The 18,237-nt window shown below is 36.3% G+C and overlaps 1 protein-coding gene across 5 annotated transcripts in view; it reads left to right on the forward strand.

Moving 5' to 3' along the window:
• Positions 1–11,342, forward strand: part of apc (APC regulator of WNT signaling pathway) — a 187,278-nt gene extending 175,936 nt beyond the window's left edge. For all 5 annotated transcript variants that reach the window (XM_039759426.1, XM_039759429.1, XM_039759428.1 and 2 more), the window contains 3 exons: positions 3,033–3,149; positions 3,446–3,660; positions 3,933–11,342. In XM_039759426.1, coding sequence (XP_039615360.1) covers positions 3,033–3,149; positions 3,446–3,660; positions 3,933–10,488 — 6,888 coding nt within the window. In that variant the 3' untranslated portion in view covers positions 10,489–11,342. The remainder of the gene's footprint in view (positions 1–3,032; positions 3,150–3,445; positions 3,661–3,932) is intronic.
• Positions 11,343–18,237: the final 6,895 nt, after the last annotated feature.

Raw genomic sequence — 18,237 nt, forward strand, 5'->3', positions numbered from 1 at the left:
AAAATCTACCTGAAAAATAGTTTTTTTTTTTTCTAAGAAATGAAACTCAAAATATTGTTCAGGGATAACTAAGAATATTCCATTTTAGAAATCCGTCTGCAATATTTCAGATATGTATATTTCTAGTAGGGATGAATTAGTTTGAGGGATTGACACTTTGGCTGTGATTTCATCTTCACCTTCATGTACGTCAGTTATGCTGGCCACGTGTTCATTATGAGCAAATACAAGAAGCTGCAGGACACAGGAATAGCAGCTGTTTAAATGGTGAATTTGATCTAAGTGTTAGTTCATTTTGTTTACAAATAACATGGTGATGATTTTTTTACTTGTTCAAGAGTAGTATAAATGTTAGCATGCTTGAATTGATTGTCGTAAAGACTGATAAGTTTGCCTGCTAGTTAGCTGATAATCCTGACTAGAAAGAGTTGGTTTGCTTTTATTTATTACTAGCAAAGGCACATGGAACCGTATGGATTAAAATCAAGCGCAAGTACAGTAACTAAATAAAGTTCCCCAAAAGAAAAATATTTAGACAAAATATAGCTGATGGTTTTCACTGTACAGGTGGGGAATCTGTGAAAGCTTTGGCAGGGATAGGTTAAACAGTGTGGATTTGCATGACAGACAAACACAAAGTTCAGCTTTATATATTAGAATCTTACTGCTTCTCTCCTTTAAAAAATAGGAACTTTTGTTTTGAAAAGAATTACTTTAATGGTAACCTGAAATTTTACAAATGTTCTTCATATTCTACTTTGTATGCAGCTCACAGATTTCAAATATAATAGCTAAAATAGTGTTCTGTACAGTGTATGTATCATCTCTGCTTTAAGAAAGCTGACCATTCTATTGCAATTAGTTGTCATTATTGCTTGCCCAATACCAACATTCAGAACACTAAAGATCTTCAGATGCTTGCCTTCCCACTGCGCACGTCTTAATGAACACTTTTGTGTCACCAACTGTACGGAATTCTCTCCTTCAGTCCCTTTGTGAATTCACTTTTGTGATCATGTTGCTATTCTGATGCTAATTTTGCTGTTCTATCAAATAGCATTACTGGTATTTTCATATTTCATGTTTACATATATGGGCTCTTCAAAATGTGCTTACTTATTTTATTTATTGTGTAATTTCATCCTTACCATTGCTTTGCACTGTACACTTTTTTTTATTTATTTTATTTTTTTTTAAATAATTATGTGGTGGTGTGCTCTTTGAAAATTAATATAAAGTTTAATGTCTTCCCGAAAAGGATAGCCCTGAAGATTAATGGTGACATTTAATGTGCATCTCTTGGCACTCATTTCAAGATGCAACATTTTTTTATGCGCAACTTAATATAATAGTTAATAAACTTTCATTTGTTTAGTCTCACTGTAACATAACTATGCTTGAGATTCTGAATCCATTAGTTACAATAGCCATTAAACAGATTTGTAAAACAGTCACAAGAAAAGTAATACATTACTTCAGATGTCCTTTTACATATCTGTTGTCTTCTATGCAGCCAGTGACTAATGTGGTAGTGAGATTATTCCAGCCCCATGCAACTTATAATTGTGTGAAACATATTTATAAAGTGCCTGCTGTGACTGTCATCTATTTGGTGTTTTGATCTCATTTTTACTTTCATACTTAACACTGAAACAGGGTGCCAATACATCTTAGGGCATATTCATTCACAGCAGCCTATTTTATAATTAATATAACATACACATCTTGGGTGTGGAAGGAAAAACAGAGCCTAAAGGAAAGCCTATGTAGGACAACATGCAGACACTATAAGACTGTTTTCAGACTGGGATTCAAATTCATGAATTTTGACTTTGATGCAACACCACTGTGTCAACGAGTGCAGAAAATTTTCAGTTTTTTATAAATTAAGTAAAAATTGTTTACTACTTCATATATAAAGGGCAGGATGGATTTGATTAATTTTAGCTCAGAATTTGTAATATACTTGATGTTTGTAAACGTAAGTTATTGATAAGAGCAGCAGATGGCAACTTGGGAAATAGTGGCAAAGTGGGTCTTCCCACTTAACATTTTAACATTGTTTTTACAGTTTTCACATTTATTTGTGACTTTGCAATAAAACCTAGCAGCTAGTATTGTGTGAACACCTCATAGAGGCAACAACAAGTAGTTGTCTTTCCTGGTTAGTATAATGTCCCATAACATGTCAGCTCAGATCATTGTATTCCTTCAGCATAAAATTGCCCTGGAAATTGGAGTGATAAACGTCCAATCACTCAATTAAGCCTCTAGAATACCGTCTAATTACAGTACATATGATTTAAATTTTGGTAACAAAATTTTTAATGAAATGCTTCAATGGAAGATCATTATTCATTCCCTGAAATTTTTCCTTTGAGTTATGTATTTCAGTGTAAACACTGACAATTTGCTGTCATTACTTGCTTTGCCATGACCATTACTTAGATACAGGGCAAGATTTTGAAAACTGCAGATACTGAGTTATGCTCACTCTCTTTCTCCCAAAGCCTGATTTATGGAGCATTTTTGTGTGTGAACAGTCACCAGAAAGGTTGTATTTGTGCTCCTAAAATAACTTAAAATGTGATTTACATAGTAAAGTGCAGTGATATGCGTTATGTGAAATGTGTATTTGAACATTTAAATGGTACAGTATCTGAGGGAAAATCTAAGAGAATGACCTTTGTTTGGATTTTTTCTTCATGGTCTATGCTTTTATAGTCTTACGTGGCTGTCACTATCATTTCTTTAAAGATTATTTTCAATTACATTTTAAGTGTTATTTTCAAAAGCCTGTATGTAACCTTTGAAAAGAATGGCCACTTAAGGTAGTATTTATTATAACCTCTTTATCTATCCATAAGTAGTCAGAGAAGATGATGGTGTTTGTGTAGTATCATATTACACATCTCTGTATTTAGATTATCTTTCTGTATTAGATTATGCTTTACAATAATTATAAGGTACTTATGCAGTTTCATTTGTGTTTATTATTATTATTATTAACTTATTGTCACATTTAATTTCAGGTAATTGCAAGTGTTTTAAGGAATTTATCCTGGCGTGCTGATGTTAACAGTAAAAAGACTCTTCGAGAAGTAGGAAGTGTTAAAGCCCTCATGGAATGTGCCCTGGAAGTCAAAAAAGTAAGAATAGTAATTGGAGTGAGAATTCGAAGTTTGACTTTGACTTAATATTTTAATAAATATCTAGGCGGTGTTGGAATTTAAGCATTAATAAATCAAATACTGTATATTGTTTGTCAAATAACTGCAAGCAACAGTGACATCTTTATCTGTATTTTTTAAAGTAAGTCATTGCAAAGTACATTGTCAAGTGAGTTTATAAATTTTACCTATATTGCCTTTAAAGTAATTTACTAATATTTTAAGAAATTCTGAAATGTATATAGTAAATTCTGGATTTCATTTGTTTATTTAAGGAATCAACCCTAAAGAGTGTTCTTAGTGCTTTATGGAATCTTTCTGCACACTGCACTGAAAATAAAGCTGACATCTGCTCAGTTGATGGTGCATTGGCCTTTCTGGTTGGCAGTTTAACCTACAGGAGTCAAACCAACACTTTAGCAATAATTGAAAGTGGCGGTGGCATCCTAAGGAATGTGTCCAGTCTGATTGCCACAAATGAAGATCATAGGTATGTTTTCCTACTCAGTAATGCAAACTGTGAATTTATTTTGTAAGTAATGACATTTATTTAATATTAATCATTTCAGTCATGTTTACTTATAAATGATTATTAATGTTTGTTAATATTAATTGCACGAGCATTGAAGAAATTGATACTCATTTTCCAAAAAAAAAAAGAAATATATTGTTAGATATATAGTATTAAATATCAGTTTTAAATAAACACTGAAAGCAAATTTTGATTTCTAAAAAACTTTTTTCTCTTTGTTTTAATTTTAGGCAAATACTAAGAGAAAATAACTGTCTACAAACACTGTTACAACATCTCAAGTCTCACAGTTTGACAATAGTTAGTAATGCTTGTGGAACTTTGTGGAATCTATCAGCAAGAAATGCAAAGGACCAAGAATCCTTATGGGATATGGGAGCTGTGAGCATGCTTAAAAATCTCATCCATTCAAAGCATAAAATGATTGCAATGGGTAGTGCTGCAGCTTTGAGGAATTTAATGGCTAATCGACCTGCCAAATACAAGGATGCCAATATCATGTCCCCTGGATCTAGCTTGCCATCTTTGCATGTCAGGAAGCAGAAAGCACTAATTGAAGAGCTAGATGCACAGCATTTATCAGAAACATTTGATAATATTGACAATTTAAGTCCCAAAACATCACATCGTAGTAAGCCGAGACATAAACAGAATGTATATAGTGAGTATGTTTTAGATCCTGGACGTCATAATGATGATGGATTATGTAGGTCTGAGAATTTTACCAGTAATCTGAGCATTCATCCTCCATACATGAATACTACTGTTTTGCCTGGATCATCTACAAGAGAAAGTAGAGGCAATATTGAAAGCTCTAGGACTGATAAAGAAAGGAGCCTCGACAGGGAGAGAAAGGGATCTTTACCAAGTGGTTACCATCCTGTACCTGAAGGCAGTTCTAAAAGGATTGGATTACAAATGTCTACCACTGCAGCACAGATTGCTAAAGTTATGGAAGAAGTCCAAAGTAGCATGCAGATATCCCAAGATGAACGAAGTACTGCAGGGGACAAGCATTGCATGCAGGAAGAAAGGAGTGGTTTGAGAAGACAAGCTGCCACACACAGTCATAGTAATGTCTTTAACTTCACTAAGACTGATCATTCTAATAGGACATGTTCTGTGCCCTATGGAAATATAGACTACAGAGCCTCTAATGACAGTCTTAATAGTGTCAGCAGCAGTGATGGATATGGCAAAAGAGGTCAAATGAAGCCATCCATTGAATCTTACTCAGAGGATGATGAAGGCAAGTTTTGTAGTTATGGAAAGTACCCAGCTGATTTAGCTCACAAGATACATAGTGCCAATCACATGGAAGACAATGATGGAGAATTGGACACACCAATAAATTATAGTCTTAAGTATTCTGATGAGCAGTTAAACTCTGGAAGACAGAGCCCAAGCCAGAATGAAAGATGGCTAAGACCTAAACACCTGGTGGAAGAAGAAATGAAAAGGAATGACCATAAATCCACAAGAATACAAAATCAAAGTTATTCAATGTATAATGAAAACAGTGGTGAAGCAGATGATAAGCGCATGAAATTTCAGTCCCTATTTGGACAGCCAGAATGTGCTGCTCCTTTTAGGTCAAGGGGATCCAACAGCTCAGAGCAAAGTAGAGCTAGTTCTAATCATGCTATTAACCAAAAAATGAATCAGTCACTGTGCCAGGTAGATGATTATGATGATGATAAGCCAACCAACTATAGTGAAAGATATTCTGAAGAAGAGCAACGTGAAGATGATCAACCAACAAACTATAGCATAAAATACAGTGATGATCAGCATCATGTTGAACAGCCAATTGACTACAGTGTAAAGTACACTTCTGATATTCAGCCCTCTCAAAAATCAAGGTTTACCCATTCAAAGACAACATCTGCTTCTAATATAACCAAGGAACTTAAAAGCCAAAATGCTGGAAACTCTGCGGCAGCCAAATCTTCTAACAGACAAAATCAACTTCATCCCTCTTCAGCTCACACAAGAGCAGGTTCTACTCAGGTACTGCATAAACCAGCCTCGTGTAAAGCTCCATCCATAAATCAAGAAACAATGCAAACGTATTGTGTCGAAGATACACCAATCTGTTTTTCACGAGGTAGTTCCCTGTCTTCACTGTCATCTGCAGAGGATGAAATGGAAGGATGTGAACAGTCTGGAAACGTCTCAAGTAACTACCCTACCTTACCCATTGCTGACAAAGAGTCTGCCAGTGTCCTGTGTACAGATCCTCCAGTAGCTGAAAGTCAACCACCGCCTCAGTATGTGAGAACAAAAACTTCACGACATCATGGGGCCAACGTTTCAGGCACTGATGGTTCTAGACACAAGGCTGTTGAATTCTCTGGTGCCAAATCTCCATCAAAAAGTGGTGCACAAACTCCTAAAAGCCCACCAGAACATTATGTACAAGAAACTCCTCTAATGTTTAGCAGGTGTACTTCGGTCAGCTCTTTGGATAGTTTTGAAAGCCACTCGATTGCTAGTTCAGTGCAGAGTGAGCCAGGAAGTGAAATGGTCAGTGGCATTATTAGTCCAAGTGATCTCCCAGACAGTCCTGGACAAACAATGCCCCCAAGCAGAAGCAAGACCCCTCCACCACCTCATCCAGTTTCCGTGAAAAATAAAGTCAAGATACTAACTAGCGCTGAAAAAAGAGATTTGGCCCCGCGCCATGTTGCTGTGAATGCTGCTGTTCAAAGAGTCCAGGTGCTGCCAGACAATGATACATTAATGCATTTTGCAATAGAAAGCACACCTGATGGCTTCTCTTGTGCATCGAGTTTAAGTGCTTTAAGCCTTGATGAGCCTTATATTCAGAAAGATGTTGAATTAAGAATAATGCCTCCAGTTCATGAAGATGACAATGGTATTGAGGGAGAGACAGAAAAAGAGGAAGATACAAAAGAGAATAAAGTTAAGGATAAACCAGAAGTTCCAAGTGAACCCGAAAAGGATATACTTGATGATTCGGATGATGATGATATTGGAATACTAGAAGAATGTATTAATTCTGCTATGCCAACTAAGTCTTCAAGGAAAAACAAAAAGCCATCCCCATCTGGCACTTCAAGAATTCCCCCACCAGTAGCCAGAAAGCCTAGTCAGTTGCCAGTGTATAAACTTCTCCCACCTCAAAGCAGAGGTCCTCAAAAGCATGTCAGTTTTACACATGGAGAAGACATGCCTCGGATCTATTGTGTTGAGGGTACGCCAATAAATTTTTCAACTGCAACATCTCTCAGTGATCTTACGATAGATTCTCCTCCTAATGAGTTAGCTGCAGTTGACAGCACTGGTGTCAACACTGTATCTGCTCACATGGAAAGACGTGATACAATTCCAACAGAAGGAAGAAGCACTGATGGCAAAGATGCAGGGAAAAATTCTTTGGTATTGGCTTCTGAACTAGATGATGAAAAAGCAGAAGGTGATGATATTCTTGCTGAATGTATCAGCTCGGCAATGCCAAAAGGTAAAAGTCATAAACCTTTCAAAGTAAAGAAGATTATAGATCAGGTACAACAGTCATCAGGCAACAGCACTCAGCAAGACACAGATAAAAGGAAGCCTACTTCACCAGTAAAGCCTATGCCTCAAAATAGCGAATATAGAGCACGTGTGTCTAAAAGGACCGAGGCTGTCAGTTATCCCTCTGATAGCTCCTACAATGAAACAAGCAAAGCTCCTAAAAAACGGGAGCCTAAAAATATTTCTACAGAGTGTTCAAACAAACCTCCCAATAGTGAAGAATGTCCACGTGGAAGCTTTGCCTTTGATTCTCCTCATCACTACACTCCAATAGAGGGTACCCCATACTGCTTTTCACGAAATGATTCATTAAGTTCACTAGACTTTGAAGAGGATGACCTCGATTTTTCAAAAGAGAAAGCTGAACTTAAAAAAGAAAAAGAGCAGAAAAGAGTACCTGTAAAAAAAGTAAATGAACAGGCTTCAAACCAGTCATCTGTTAATAGAGCCAATATGTACCAGAGGCCAGCTCCAAGCAGAGCCATTACCAAACCTTTACTCCAAAAGCAAACATTTCCTCAGGTATTAAAAGAAAATACAGGTTCTATGACAGATGAAAAATTGCAAAATTTTTCAATTGAGGATACTCCAGTCTGCTTTTCAAGGAATTCTTCACTTAGCTCTCTGAGTGATATTGATCAGGAGAATAATAATAAAGAAATGCGTGTTTCCCACAAGAAAGAGCGCACCAGTGTAGAGGTAGAAGGGACAAGACCACAGGGTTTGGGCTATGCTCCAAAAGCATTTCATGTTGAAGATACGCCTGTTTGTTTTTCTAGGAACAGTTCTCTGAGTTCTCTTAGCATTGATTCAGAAGATGATCTTTTGCAAGAGTGTATTAGTTCTGCAATGCCTAAAAGGAAAAAGCAGGCTACCAGACCAAAAGATGAAGATGGTGGATTAAGCAATGATAAAAACTTGGTTGGTGTAGTAACAGAGGAGCCAGATTTAACTTTAGAACTGAGAGACATCCAAAGTCCAATTTCTGAGCAGGCTCTTTCTCCTGACTCTGAAACATTTGATTGGAAGGCTATTCAGGAAGGTGCCAATTCTATTGTAAGCAGCTTACATCAGGCAGCTGCTGCTAGTCTTTCTAGACAAGCCTCTTCAGATTCAGATTCAATCCTATCCCTTAAGTCTGGAATATCTTTTGGCTCTCCCTTTCATCTTACACCTGATCAAGAAGAAAAACCTTTCACTTCAAATAAAGGTCCAAGAATATTAAAAGCTGGGGAGAAGAGCACATTAGAATCTAAGAAGAAAGATGAAGAACAGATTAAAAGTCTAAAAGGAGGTAAAAAAGTTTATAAAAGTTTAATCACTGGGAAGGCACGGCCTAGTACTGAAAACACTTCCTCACAGCCAAAGCAGCCTCATTCTGTTCCTGCTGTTCCTGTGATTTCCCGTGGACGAACTATGATCCATATTCCTGGAGTCCGTAACAGCTCCCCTAGTACAAGTCCAGTGTCTAAAACTACACCTCCCAAAAATACTACCTCAAAAGGTTCCACTCCAGCTCAAACATCCAGCAACTCTCCCAGAAGTGGTAAACCTCCAGGAAAACCTGAGACGAGCTCTGTAAACAAACAGCAGTGTGCTCAGGGTGGATCAAGTAAAGGTTCTTCCAGATCAGGATCAAGAGATTCAACACCCTCTAGGCCTGCACAGCAGCCATTATCAAGACCTGTTCAGTCTCCTGGCCGCACTTCTATATCCCCAGGACGAAATGGTATTAGCCCTCCAAATAGGCTGTCCCAGCTTCCTCGCACATCATCCCCAAGTACTACATCAGCTAAATCCCCAGGCTCAGGAAGAATGACTTATTCTTCACCTGGTAGACATCTAAGCCAGCAAGCCCCAACCAAGCAAAGTGGCCTGCCCAGAAGTGCCAGTGGCATTCCAAGAAGTGAATCTGCATCAAAGGGGCTAAACCAGAGTGCTGCTCCAGGGGCTAACAAAAAGGTAGAATTATCTAGAATGTCATCAACAAAATCAAGTGGAAGTGAGTCTGATCGATCGGAAAGACCTGTTTTGGTACGTCAGTCGACATTTATCAAAGAAGCCCCTAGCCCGACACTAAAAAGAAAGCTTGAAGAATCTGCTTCATTTGAATCATTATCTCCTTCATCAAGGCCAGTTTCTCCTAACAGATCTCAATCTCAAACACCAGTATTAAGTCCATCACTGCCAGATATGTCCTTGACTTTGCCCTATCAAGGTAGTTGTTGGAGAAAGTCATCCCCAAGCCAAAACTCTTCTTCTGAAAATGGAGATGGACGGTCTTTGAGGAGGCATGATATTTCCCGTTCTCATTCAGAAAGTCCTTCTAGACTACCAGTGAACCGATCAGGCACATGGAAACGAGAACACAGCAAACATTCTTCTTCATTGCCAAGAGTCAGCACTTGGAAAAGAACTGGAAGCTCATCCTCTATTCTTTCTGCTTCTTCTGAATCAAGTGAAAAAGCAAGAAGTGAAGATGAAAAGCAACATTCAAGTTCCATGCAGGTAAACAAACACAGAGAGAACCATGGCCCTTTAAAGGGAACATGGAGAAAAATTAAAGAAAGCGAAATCCCTCAGCTTCTGACTAACCAAACACAAAATATATCTGCTGATGTAGCAGGTGGTGACTCTAAGCCACTGGTTTATCAAATGGCTCCTGCTGTTTCTAAAACTGAAGATGTGTGGGTGAGAATTGAGGACTGTCCAATTAATAATCCCAGATCTGGAAAATCGCCGACTGCAAATACTCCACCCATTATTGATGGCTATTCTGAAAAATTGACTGATGAGACAGAAGGGTGTAATTCAAAGACAAAACATTTAGTGGGGACTGATGGAACTCCGGTTCGCATTTCTGGGTTAGACACTCGTTTAAATTCATATGTAAAAAATGAAAGCACTGAAAAGAGAACAGCTGATGCCAAAACCTCAGCAGGTAATCCTGCTGCAACACCAGACACCTGTGAAAATACTCTCAATGAGCGCACACCCTTTAGTTCTTCAAATTCTAGTAAGCACAGTTCTCCCAGTGGTGCTGTAGCTGCCAGAGTGACTCCTTTTAATTATAACCCCAGCCCCAGGAAGAGCAGTACAGATAACACCTCTGTTCGGCCCTCACAAATTCCAACACCTATAAACAGCAGTGCAAAAAAGCGTGACTCCAAAGGAGAGGGTGCAGATTCTAGTGGAAACCAGAGCCCTAAGCGACTTTCTGGGTCATACCTTGTAACATCAGTGTAAAATGGAGATGATAACTTGAACTCTGGTTGAAACATTTTAAATAAAGTACTTTAGTGCATTTTTGCTGTATAAACTGCTGGAACAAAAACATTTTGTAAATATTTTTTTTTTTTCTTTATTCAAGAGGGTAAGTGTTCCATAAGCCATATTTGACAAAGGCACTGTCATTTTGCTGATTAAAATGTGGCTGGCACACTTAATAAACAGAACGAGGTTGCTGTTGTTGGCAAGAAAATTTGTATTGTACAGATTGTTTTACATTTATTTACTATTTAAGCAGAAAGAATCTGCCACAATCCTGTGTGTCTTGCTTGTCTTTTAAAAAGAGAACAAATTAACTAGAACACTACACATTTTGGAGGCAGTAAATCACTAATATACTGTGCTGTACTAATTTTAATATTTAATTTTTTTTCCTGATCAGTTTCCTAATGCCCGTTTGGCTGTAGATCAGTTGCACAAAGCAAAATCATTAAGGATAATGATTGTGCTATTCCATTTAAAACTTCCCTGGTCCCTGCTCTGTTGCATGATGTAAACTGATGGTTTGTTTCCTGAAGTAAAGATTAACATTTCTGTGGTCACATGATGTGCATAGATAGCTATGGTGTAACAATTTACACTATGTGTGTGTGCTCTGAAACTAAATAAGGACTTATCTGTAACCCTGAAACCTGGATGAGGTTATTTTACCTGGAATAGATTTATTGGAAATTAGGAGGTTCCTTTGCTATGCTGTTAACATGTTGTATATTCCGTTATTTGAGGTGAGATGGCTGCTCTTTTAATAATGAGACATGGTATTGTCTCAAAAGGACTAAATGAAAATTGCAAATAAATTATTACTGTATGTATTGAGGTGTGTGTCAATATTTTTCAAATGTGTAAATGTCTTGAGCAAGACTTGGTGTGAGCTGCTGTTTCTGTGAGTTAAGCTTTATGCTCCATTATATTCAGTGACCAAAGTCCAATCCGGAGGACGTCAATGGTTCCAGGTTTTTCTGCTTCCAATCAGGCAGACACTTTTGAGTCATTAATGGAACTACTTATAAATTCTACACTTTCCTATATGGCAGTATGTATTTTGGCTTTCTCCAAAATATCCATGCAGATTTGTTTTGAGATCACAGACCAATATTTATTCCAGATCATTTTTTTTTTTCCAATTAAAGAAGTTTGAATAACAGGTAATAGATCATTAAACCTGGTGTTGACTCAAAAAAATCCTGTGTTTGTAAATGGTGACTATAAACTATGATCTGACTTAAGTAGAATGATCAAAAACTAAGGAATAACAGGGACGTCTGAGCAAATGCAACATTTAACTATTAAGACACCTTTTGGCACTACAATTAACATATTCTATGTGATAATAACCCACAGTAAGTACCTAGTAAATAACAGTGTAAAGTATTATGAAATGTATTTTGTGCTATAGTGTTGTTAGCTTTTCTAAGATTATTTTTGTTTGATGAGTTGTTTTTCTCAATGCCCATTTACCTTCTTTCTGATACAGTAATCTAAATGCTTTACTAATAATCCTCATTCTTTATCTGCCATGAATGAATTCTGACACAAGTGTAACTGGCAATTGATTGTGTCTAGGCCTAGGGTTACAAACTTTTATTCCCACCCCAGCCCCAAGGGATCAGTCAGTTCTTGTCAGCATGGGATCTAATTTTAGTAGCTATAAGCTTGGAGTGATGTTGGATGGTCAAGGCATAAGATACATTTAAAAAATGTTTTTTACTTTTTCATTTGCTGTATCTCTTGCTTTAAAAGAGGTCTTAAATGGTAATTTTAAACTCATAAACAGAACTAAAGAAAATGAGACATGGTTTTTACTTTTCAGAGTTGTTAAAGGAAACCAGCTGGTGTTTGCCTGTTGTGATGGAGCTGTAAAGTTTTAGCATACAATCCTGTCGGGTCTGAGTCATCAGTTTTCCATTGTTGTCAGTGGATAAACTTAAGCTGAAATTAACAAGGACAAAAGCTACTAGTGAAACAAAAAATGTGGATTTTGTGTTTTTTTGGTGTTTTTTTTTAACCATGCAGCATATTCTTTGGCAGAAGAATTATTGAAAATATACAGCACTTGACTGACACAATGGGACCCAACATAGTTTTTTGTGCATTATTTTTAGTACATGCAGAACTAAACTGAGCATTGTTCTCCATTTAAGCGAGTGAGAACAGAATTTAATTTTTAATTTCAAATATTCAGTTCTGTGGAGGCCTATAATTTGGATGAAGTGTTGAAGAAGCTGTTATCTTATTAGATGCATGATTTGGTACTCCGTGTCACTTACAGTAAGTTAAAAAGTATTTTCAAGTTCCATTTTTCCTTGTACTGCTCTGTTTAGCTTACCTAGCCTCCCAGAGATATCTAAACTACACCCTAGCATTACAAGAAGGGGGGTGTAATTAAATTACTCAAAACTTTTGTACTACTGTCATTTACCTAGGTCTGACAGTGGCACCCCTAAGTTAACCTATGCCACTGAAGTATGTAGCCCTTCATGTTGATACCGTACCCTTTTTTTATTTAAATCTGTATTGCAGCAGTGTCTCCCTTGCATCTCTACTAACTAGAGAATAAAACTATCTGTTGCTGGCATTCACTCGAGCATTGAAAATTAGAACAATTGTGATGAGAACTGGCCATTTAGTCCAACAAATTCGTTCAAGTACTGTTTCAGTACACATCAATATACATTTTTTTGAAGTCACTTGTTCAAGATTTTGTACAGTTTTCAGTCTTACTTCTAAGTATTGCAGATTAAACTTTAAAAAGCTACTAGCCCTCTGCATAATTGGCTTTTGTCAACATTATTTAATCTAACATGACGAAAAAGATTTAAATTTCCCTAGCCTCCTTTTGTCTTTGCCCACAACTTAAAATGTACAATTTCATTTTTATCCCTCTTGAATAAATTATTGTAGGCTTTTGGCTTTGTTTTTCTAGTGTAAATCCTAGCGCTCTGAATTAAATTATTTTATAGATGGTGATTTTCAATGGTTCCAGAACTCTCGTGTCACATGTGCAAGATATGCCAACCAGTGCACTATTCCTTACTGGTAACCAAATACTACTCAGAGTTGGAGGGAGGTAGGCACAATCAATCATGCTTGTCAGCACTCAGTCTGTGCTCTGTAAGCAGGGATTTAACAAATGTTTATCAAATTCTAGCTCACGTGATACATTTCTGAGTGTATAAGATTCTATAAGTATAAAGAAACACATAGTCTCAGCACTTTAATTGACCCTCGTATATAAACCTTTGGGCACACCTGAGCAGCATTTAGTCCTCATGAAACTAAGTGATTCTTGTAGCTGTCTGTTCTACAAAGCACTAGAGATTAGCTCTTTATGTATTTTGTTCCATTTTATGCCAAAGAAAACAAGGTAAATGGAAACTTGTTTGATGTTATAATGGTACTTGAAAAGCAATGGTGAATGGGTGTCAAAGTTTAGCTTTGGTTACAAGCTTAAGTAAAATTAAAACTGAAGCAACCAATACAGTATATGTATTGAAAAAAGAAAAAGTGTGCTTTTAGTGCAAAGGAAGGCAAGCATGTAAGCTGTAGTGAAGCCTGCATAGGAATACCACACTTTAATATCACAGTTAAGCAATTTAACATGTCATTATGAAGGTTGCTTAATTATTCTACAGTACAATTATTTCAAAGCAAATTTAGGCTAACTTGATATTTTATTTAAACCAAATAGCTTGTTGTTTTATTTAGTCCGATTTACATGAATGTCTGACAGCTATTCTAATTCAGCCCATTTCCTAGAATCACTGCCTGAGATTCTTTCCTGGGTTTAGCAAGCCTGTGCCTCTCATGTCTTATTTTGAATAGATTGGTTTATTTATTGGAGCTGTAATTAGTGTACTAGGCGAAAGTTCTCTAAAACAGCATGCACATTCAGTTTTAGAGGTAGATGCTACAGTTATAACATAGCCCATGAAGCCCTGCCAGAAATGTCGATAATTCATTTTATTTATTAGACAATTGTTAACTGCAATCTGATTTCTATTATTTATGTGCTGGAAAATACCATATATAAATGGGGATTGGGATGAAAGGGGATTAAATGGAACTAAAGATGTATGTCAAGAGAAGACTTTTTAAAACTGAGGCAGTGTGGTGTAGTAGCTTTGAACCTAGGACTTTAAATGCTGAGGTTGTGGGTACAAACACTGGTTCTGACATGGTGTGACCATGAGCAGGACACATCACCTGCCTGTGCTCCAACTGGAAAAACAAAAGAAGTGTAACCAGTTGTGTCTCAAATGTTGTAAGTCACATTGGATAAGTAAGCAAAATTTAAACTCTGAAAACAACTAAACGAAATATCTAGCTAAAAAACATGAAGCAATCGAGACCCATCTCAAAAAAGAAGAATGGCTGGGAGTAACCAGAGTAATGCTGCAAAGAGCCATAGTTGTTCAAAGTCTTTTATTCCCCCTCACATAATTGTGCCTTGATTTGCTAAAACACATGAAGCCCTTAAAGCATAACCACTTTGTAATAATAATAAAAAAAAAAACACACACACACAAGCATGCATTTGCCCTGAAAAATGATAGCAAGTTTTTTGAATGTTTTTTTTTTTTTTTCTTTTTCCAAAGGTTGGGCACATTGAGTTTGAGTTAGTCTAAATAAATGGCATACTTTTAATAACAGCATTAACATATTGGAAAACTAAAATTATGAAATGTGTAATTGCCCGTTTATCTCTTTGCACTTATAAAAGTGACAATTTTGATGTTTTTTGCTTTTTGCCTTAATTATAGGCCAGAATGAAGTCTTCCATATATTCTCTTAAACACATGAAATAACTGATATCTAAAATCTGTTTGTTTTATTCAAATGTAATATATTCAATTTATTTAATTTCCATTGAAACATTTTTAAAATACAAGGGCAGCCACAATGCAGTATTTGAGATTACAATAACTGCGGATAAAAAGATGACCTTTATGTTAGTGGGCACTGAATGGCTTGCAATAAATTTTATCACTGCAATGCTGTATTTACAAAATAGTGAGTCAGCTTCCAAAACCTCCTTCAGTTATCATTTGTTTCTGTAACAGGATGGCACAATCTCACTCTTGGCAGCTATACTAGGAAATGCTTACTGGCAAGTTGCGAAGAAGTCACTTTTAAAAGTGATACGGCACAACTGCAGGTAGACTGATGTCTGAATGGGTAGAAGGAAAATACTGGGAAGAGACTGAGAGGACTAATGGGATAGTGGAGTGGTCTAATTAAACTAATAGGATAAAACAAGAAAATGTAATAAATATGTGTATTTAATAAAATCTTTCTTTAAAAACAATTTACAGAAACAAAGAAAATAAATGGAAAAAACAAAACTAAAGCCAGGGATGATGATTTAACATTCTGAAATTTTTCAGGTAAAAAAAAAAAAGACATTTCGAAGTAATGTAATTAAATTCTTTAATCCTGGCACTGGCGCGTGGTGAGATGTTGCATGTTGATTAGCAGAGAATTTCACTGCTGTGGGTGAACATGACAATAATGACCTTATAAACCTATAAAACAGTGACTGCAGCACAGAAAATGGCATTATGAGGAGTCATAACATTAAAGTAGTTTGGTCTAGTATGAACAATGGCAGACTATTAAAGTTAATGTCAAGTACTTTTCGTAACCCATTATAAATATACTTGCTGCTGTCAAAATATATATATTTTTTAGGAATATCACTAAATCGTTTTGCTAAGACACTAATGCAACTGAAAACATAAATTTGTATTTTTTTTAACTGTAAACTGTTCAAAATTGCCTTTAATTCAATCTTTATACAGATCTTTCTTACAACATAAATGGTTCAAAACAACCAGTGTATCTGAAAAAGTGGGCTGATGAAATGGTGTCACTAGTTCATAGCTTTAGGAAATTGGGATCAAATCCTAGTTGTTACTGTCAAAATTGAGTTTGTGATTCTTTTTGTTAGGTTCTTCTATTTTTCTTCCTGTTCCCAAATATTTGCACTTCCGCTTGACTGGAGACTGTGAACTTGCCCTGTGTGGTTATGTGAGTGAGTGCACTCTGTGAAAGATGGATACAGTAAGGAGTGTTGCTTCCTGTGGAATATTTCCAGGGAAAGATTAAATAAATGTATAGTGAAGTGTGACAATGCATAAAATATATGCGAGTATAAATAAATGTGTCATGAAATGCTTTGTTGCTTATATCATTATGCATTTATTTTTTTTCATTTATTGCAGTGACATGGCATGCAACACGAAATACACAATGAAACAATTTGTTTTCACCCATTGAAGCTGAGAGATTGGGCTCTAGTGTGTGCTGTGTTTTGATTGGTGAATCATCAGTAGAGAGCATGTAATCTTCAGTCATTAACTGAAGTCACATTTACTTTAGGTATTTCAGATGCAGACTCCTGATCATGAATTTGGAGCTTCTTGAATTAAGGTAGCCCCTTCAGGCCAGTTTTTCTTGCATTTATATCCATTACAGTCTTGCACATTCATAAATGTAAATATCCACTATTCTGACATTTAACCAATCACAGAACAGTAGTAGGGTCCAATTTCTCGATTCTGATGTGTGAAAATGACATTTTTCATTTCCTTGCTTATTTAATGTTTCGTTTGGCATCACTGAAACAAATGAGCAAATAAAGAAAAATATAAGCAACAAAAAACATTTGACACATTTAACTATTTATGCTCATATGTTATTGTATTTTTATTTGCTGATTGACACAATGCATTATTTTATTTTGTCCATAATATCCCTTCATACTAATAGTTGGCCGCATATTTCATACGGAGTGCACTTAAGAATGGAGTACATGCAAGCTCCTCCATGTACCGCCATGGTGTACAAAGGTAAGGGATTCTGGGTAATGAACAGGAGAGAGGCATGTGGATGTGTTTACTATTCAGATGATGGGATTCATTATCTTCAAATTTCTAATCACTACAGCCTTGATATCTTGTTTAGACAAGTCAGACATTGACAAGTTTTAGGGGTGAGTTTCCAAAGTGGGGCTTCCTCAGAAAAAGCACAGCTTGGTGTCTGCTAAAGCCAAGATTTTTCATATGATTTTAGGAGTAATAATTATTGTTATAATAAATTGTGATATTTTTTTCTTTGCATTTTGAGAAGTATTTTCTAAACTGACTTTACAGTATGTTTCATTGTCTTTCTCCACTGAATCAGGATGTACAAATTCAGTGAATGAATGAAAGGTTTTATTGCTTTTTAAATTCACTTATTAATTTTATTCAGATGTGTATATTTTGGACACTTTCAATTAAGACATCTCTTCAGGGACAGACTAACATTTCAAGCTGTAGATTTAGACCACACAGAATATTCATATGGAACAGTATGATTTCTCATAGAGTAATTTTTTTTTACTTGTACTATGTAAAGCAGCCATGTAGTGATTATTTGCCATGCAATACCGTTAGGGTATTCACTGGCAAGTCGCACACTGACAACAGTCACCCGATACTTGGTCATGTCTGCTCAGTCGTCTCAGCTGCATTTGATACTAGGCTTTTAAAATAGCAAAGTATCCAAATGCTGAAGCTAATCCTAGCCAGAAGGGCTGCACTTAATGTAATAAAAAAAAGTTCTAGGCATTTACTGTAATGTTCTGGCAAAACAAATTGGTAACAATATTACATAACGCTGTGATTTACAGAAGCTCACAGTGCTGCAGGCTACTGTCCCCATTGC

This window comes from Polypterus senegalus, chromosome 7 (assembly GCF_016835505.1).
Source record: "Polypterus senegalus isolate Bchr_013 chromosome 7, ASM1683550v1, whole genome shotgun sequence".
NCBI classification, from domain to species: Eukaryota; Metazoa; Chordata; class Cladistia; order Polypteriformes; family Polypteridae; genus Polypterus; species Polypterus senegalus.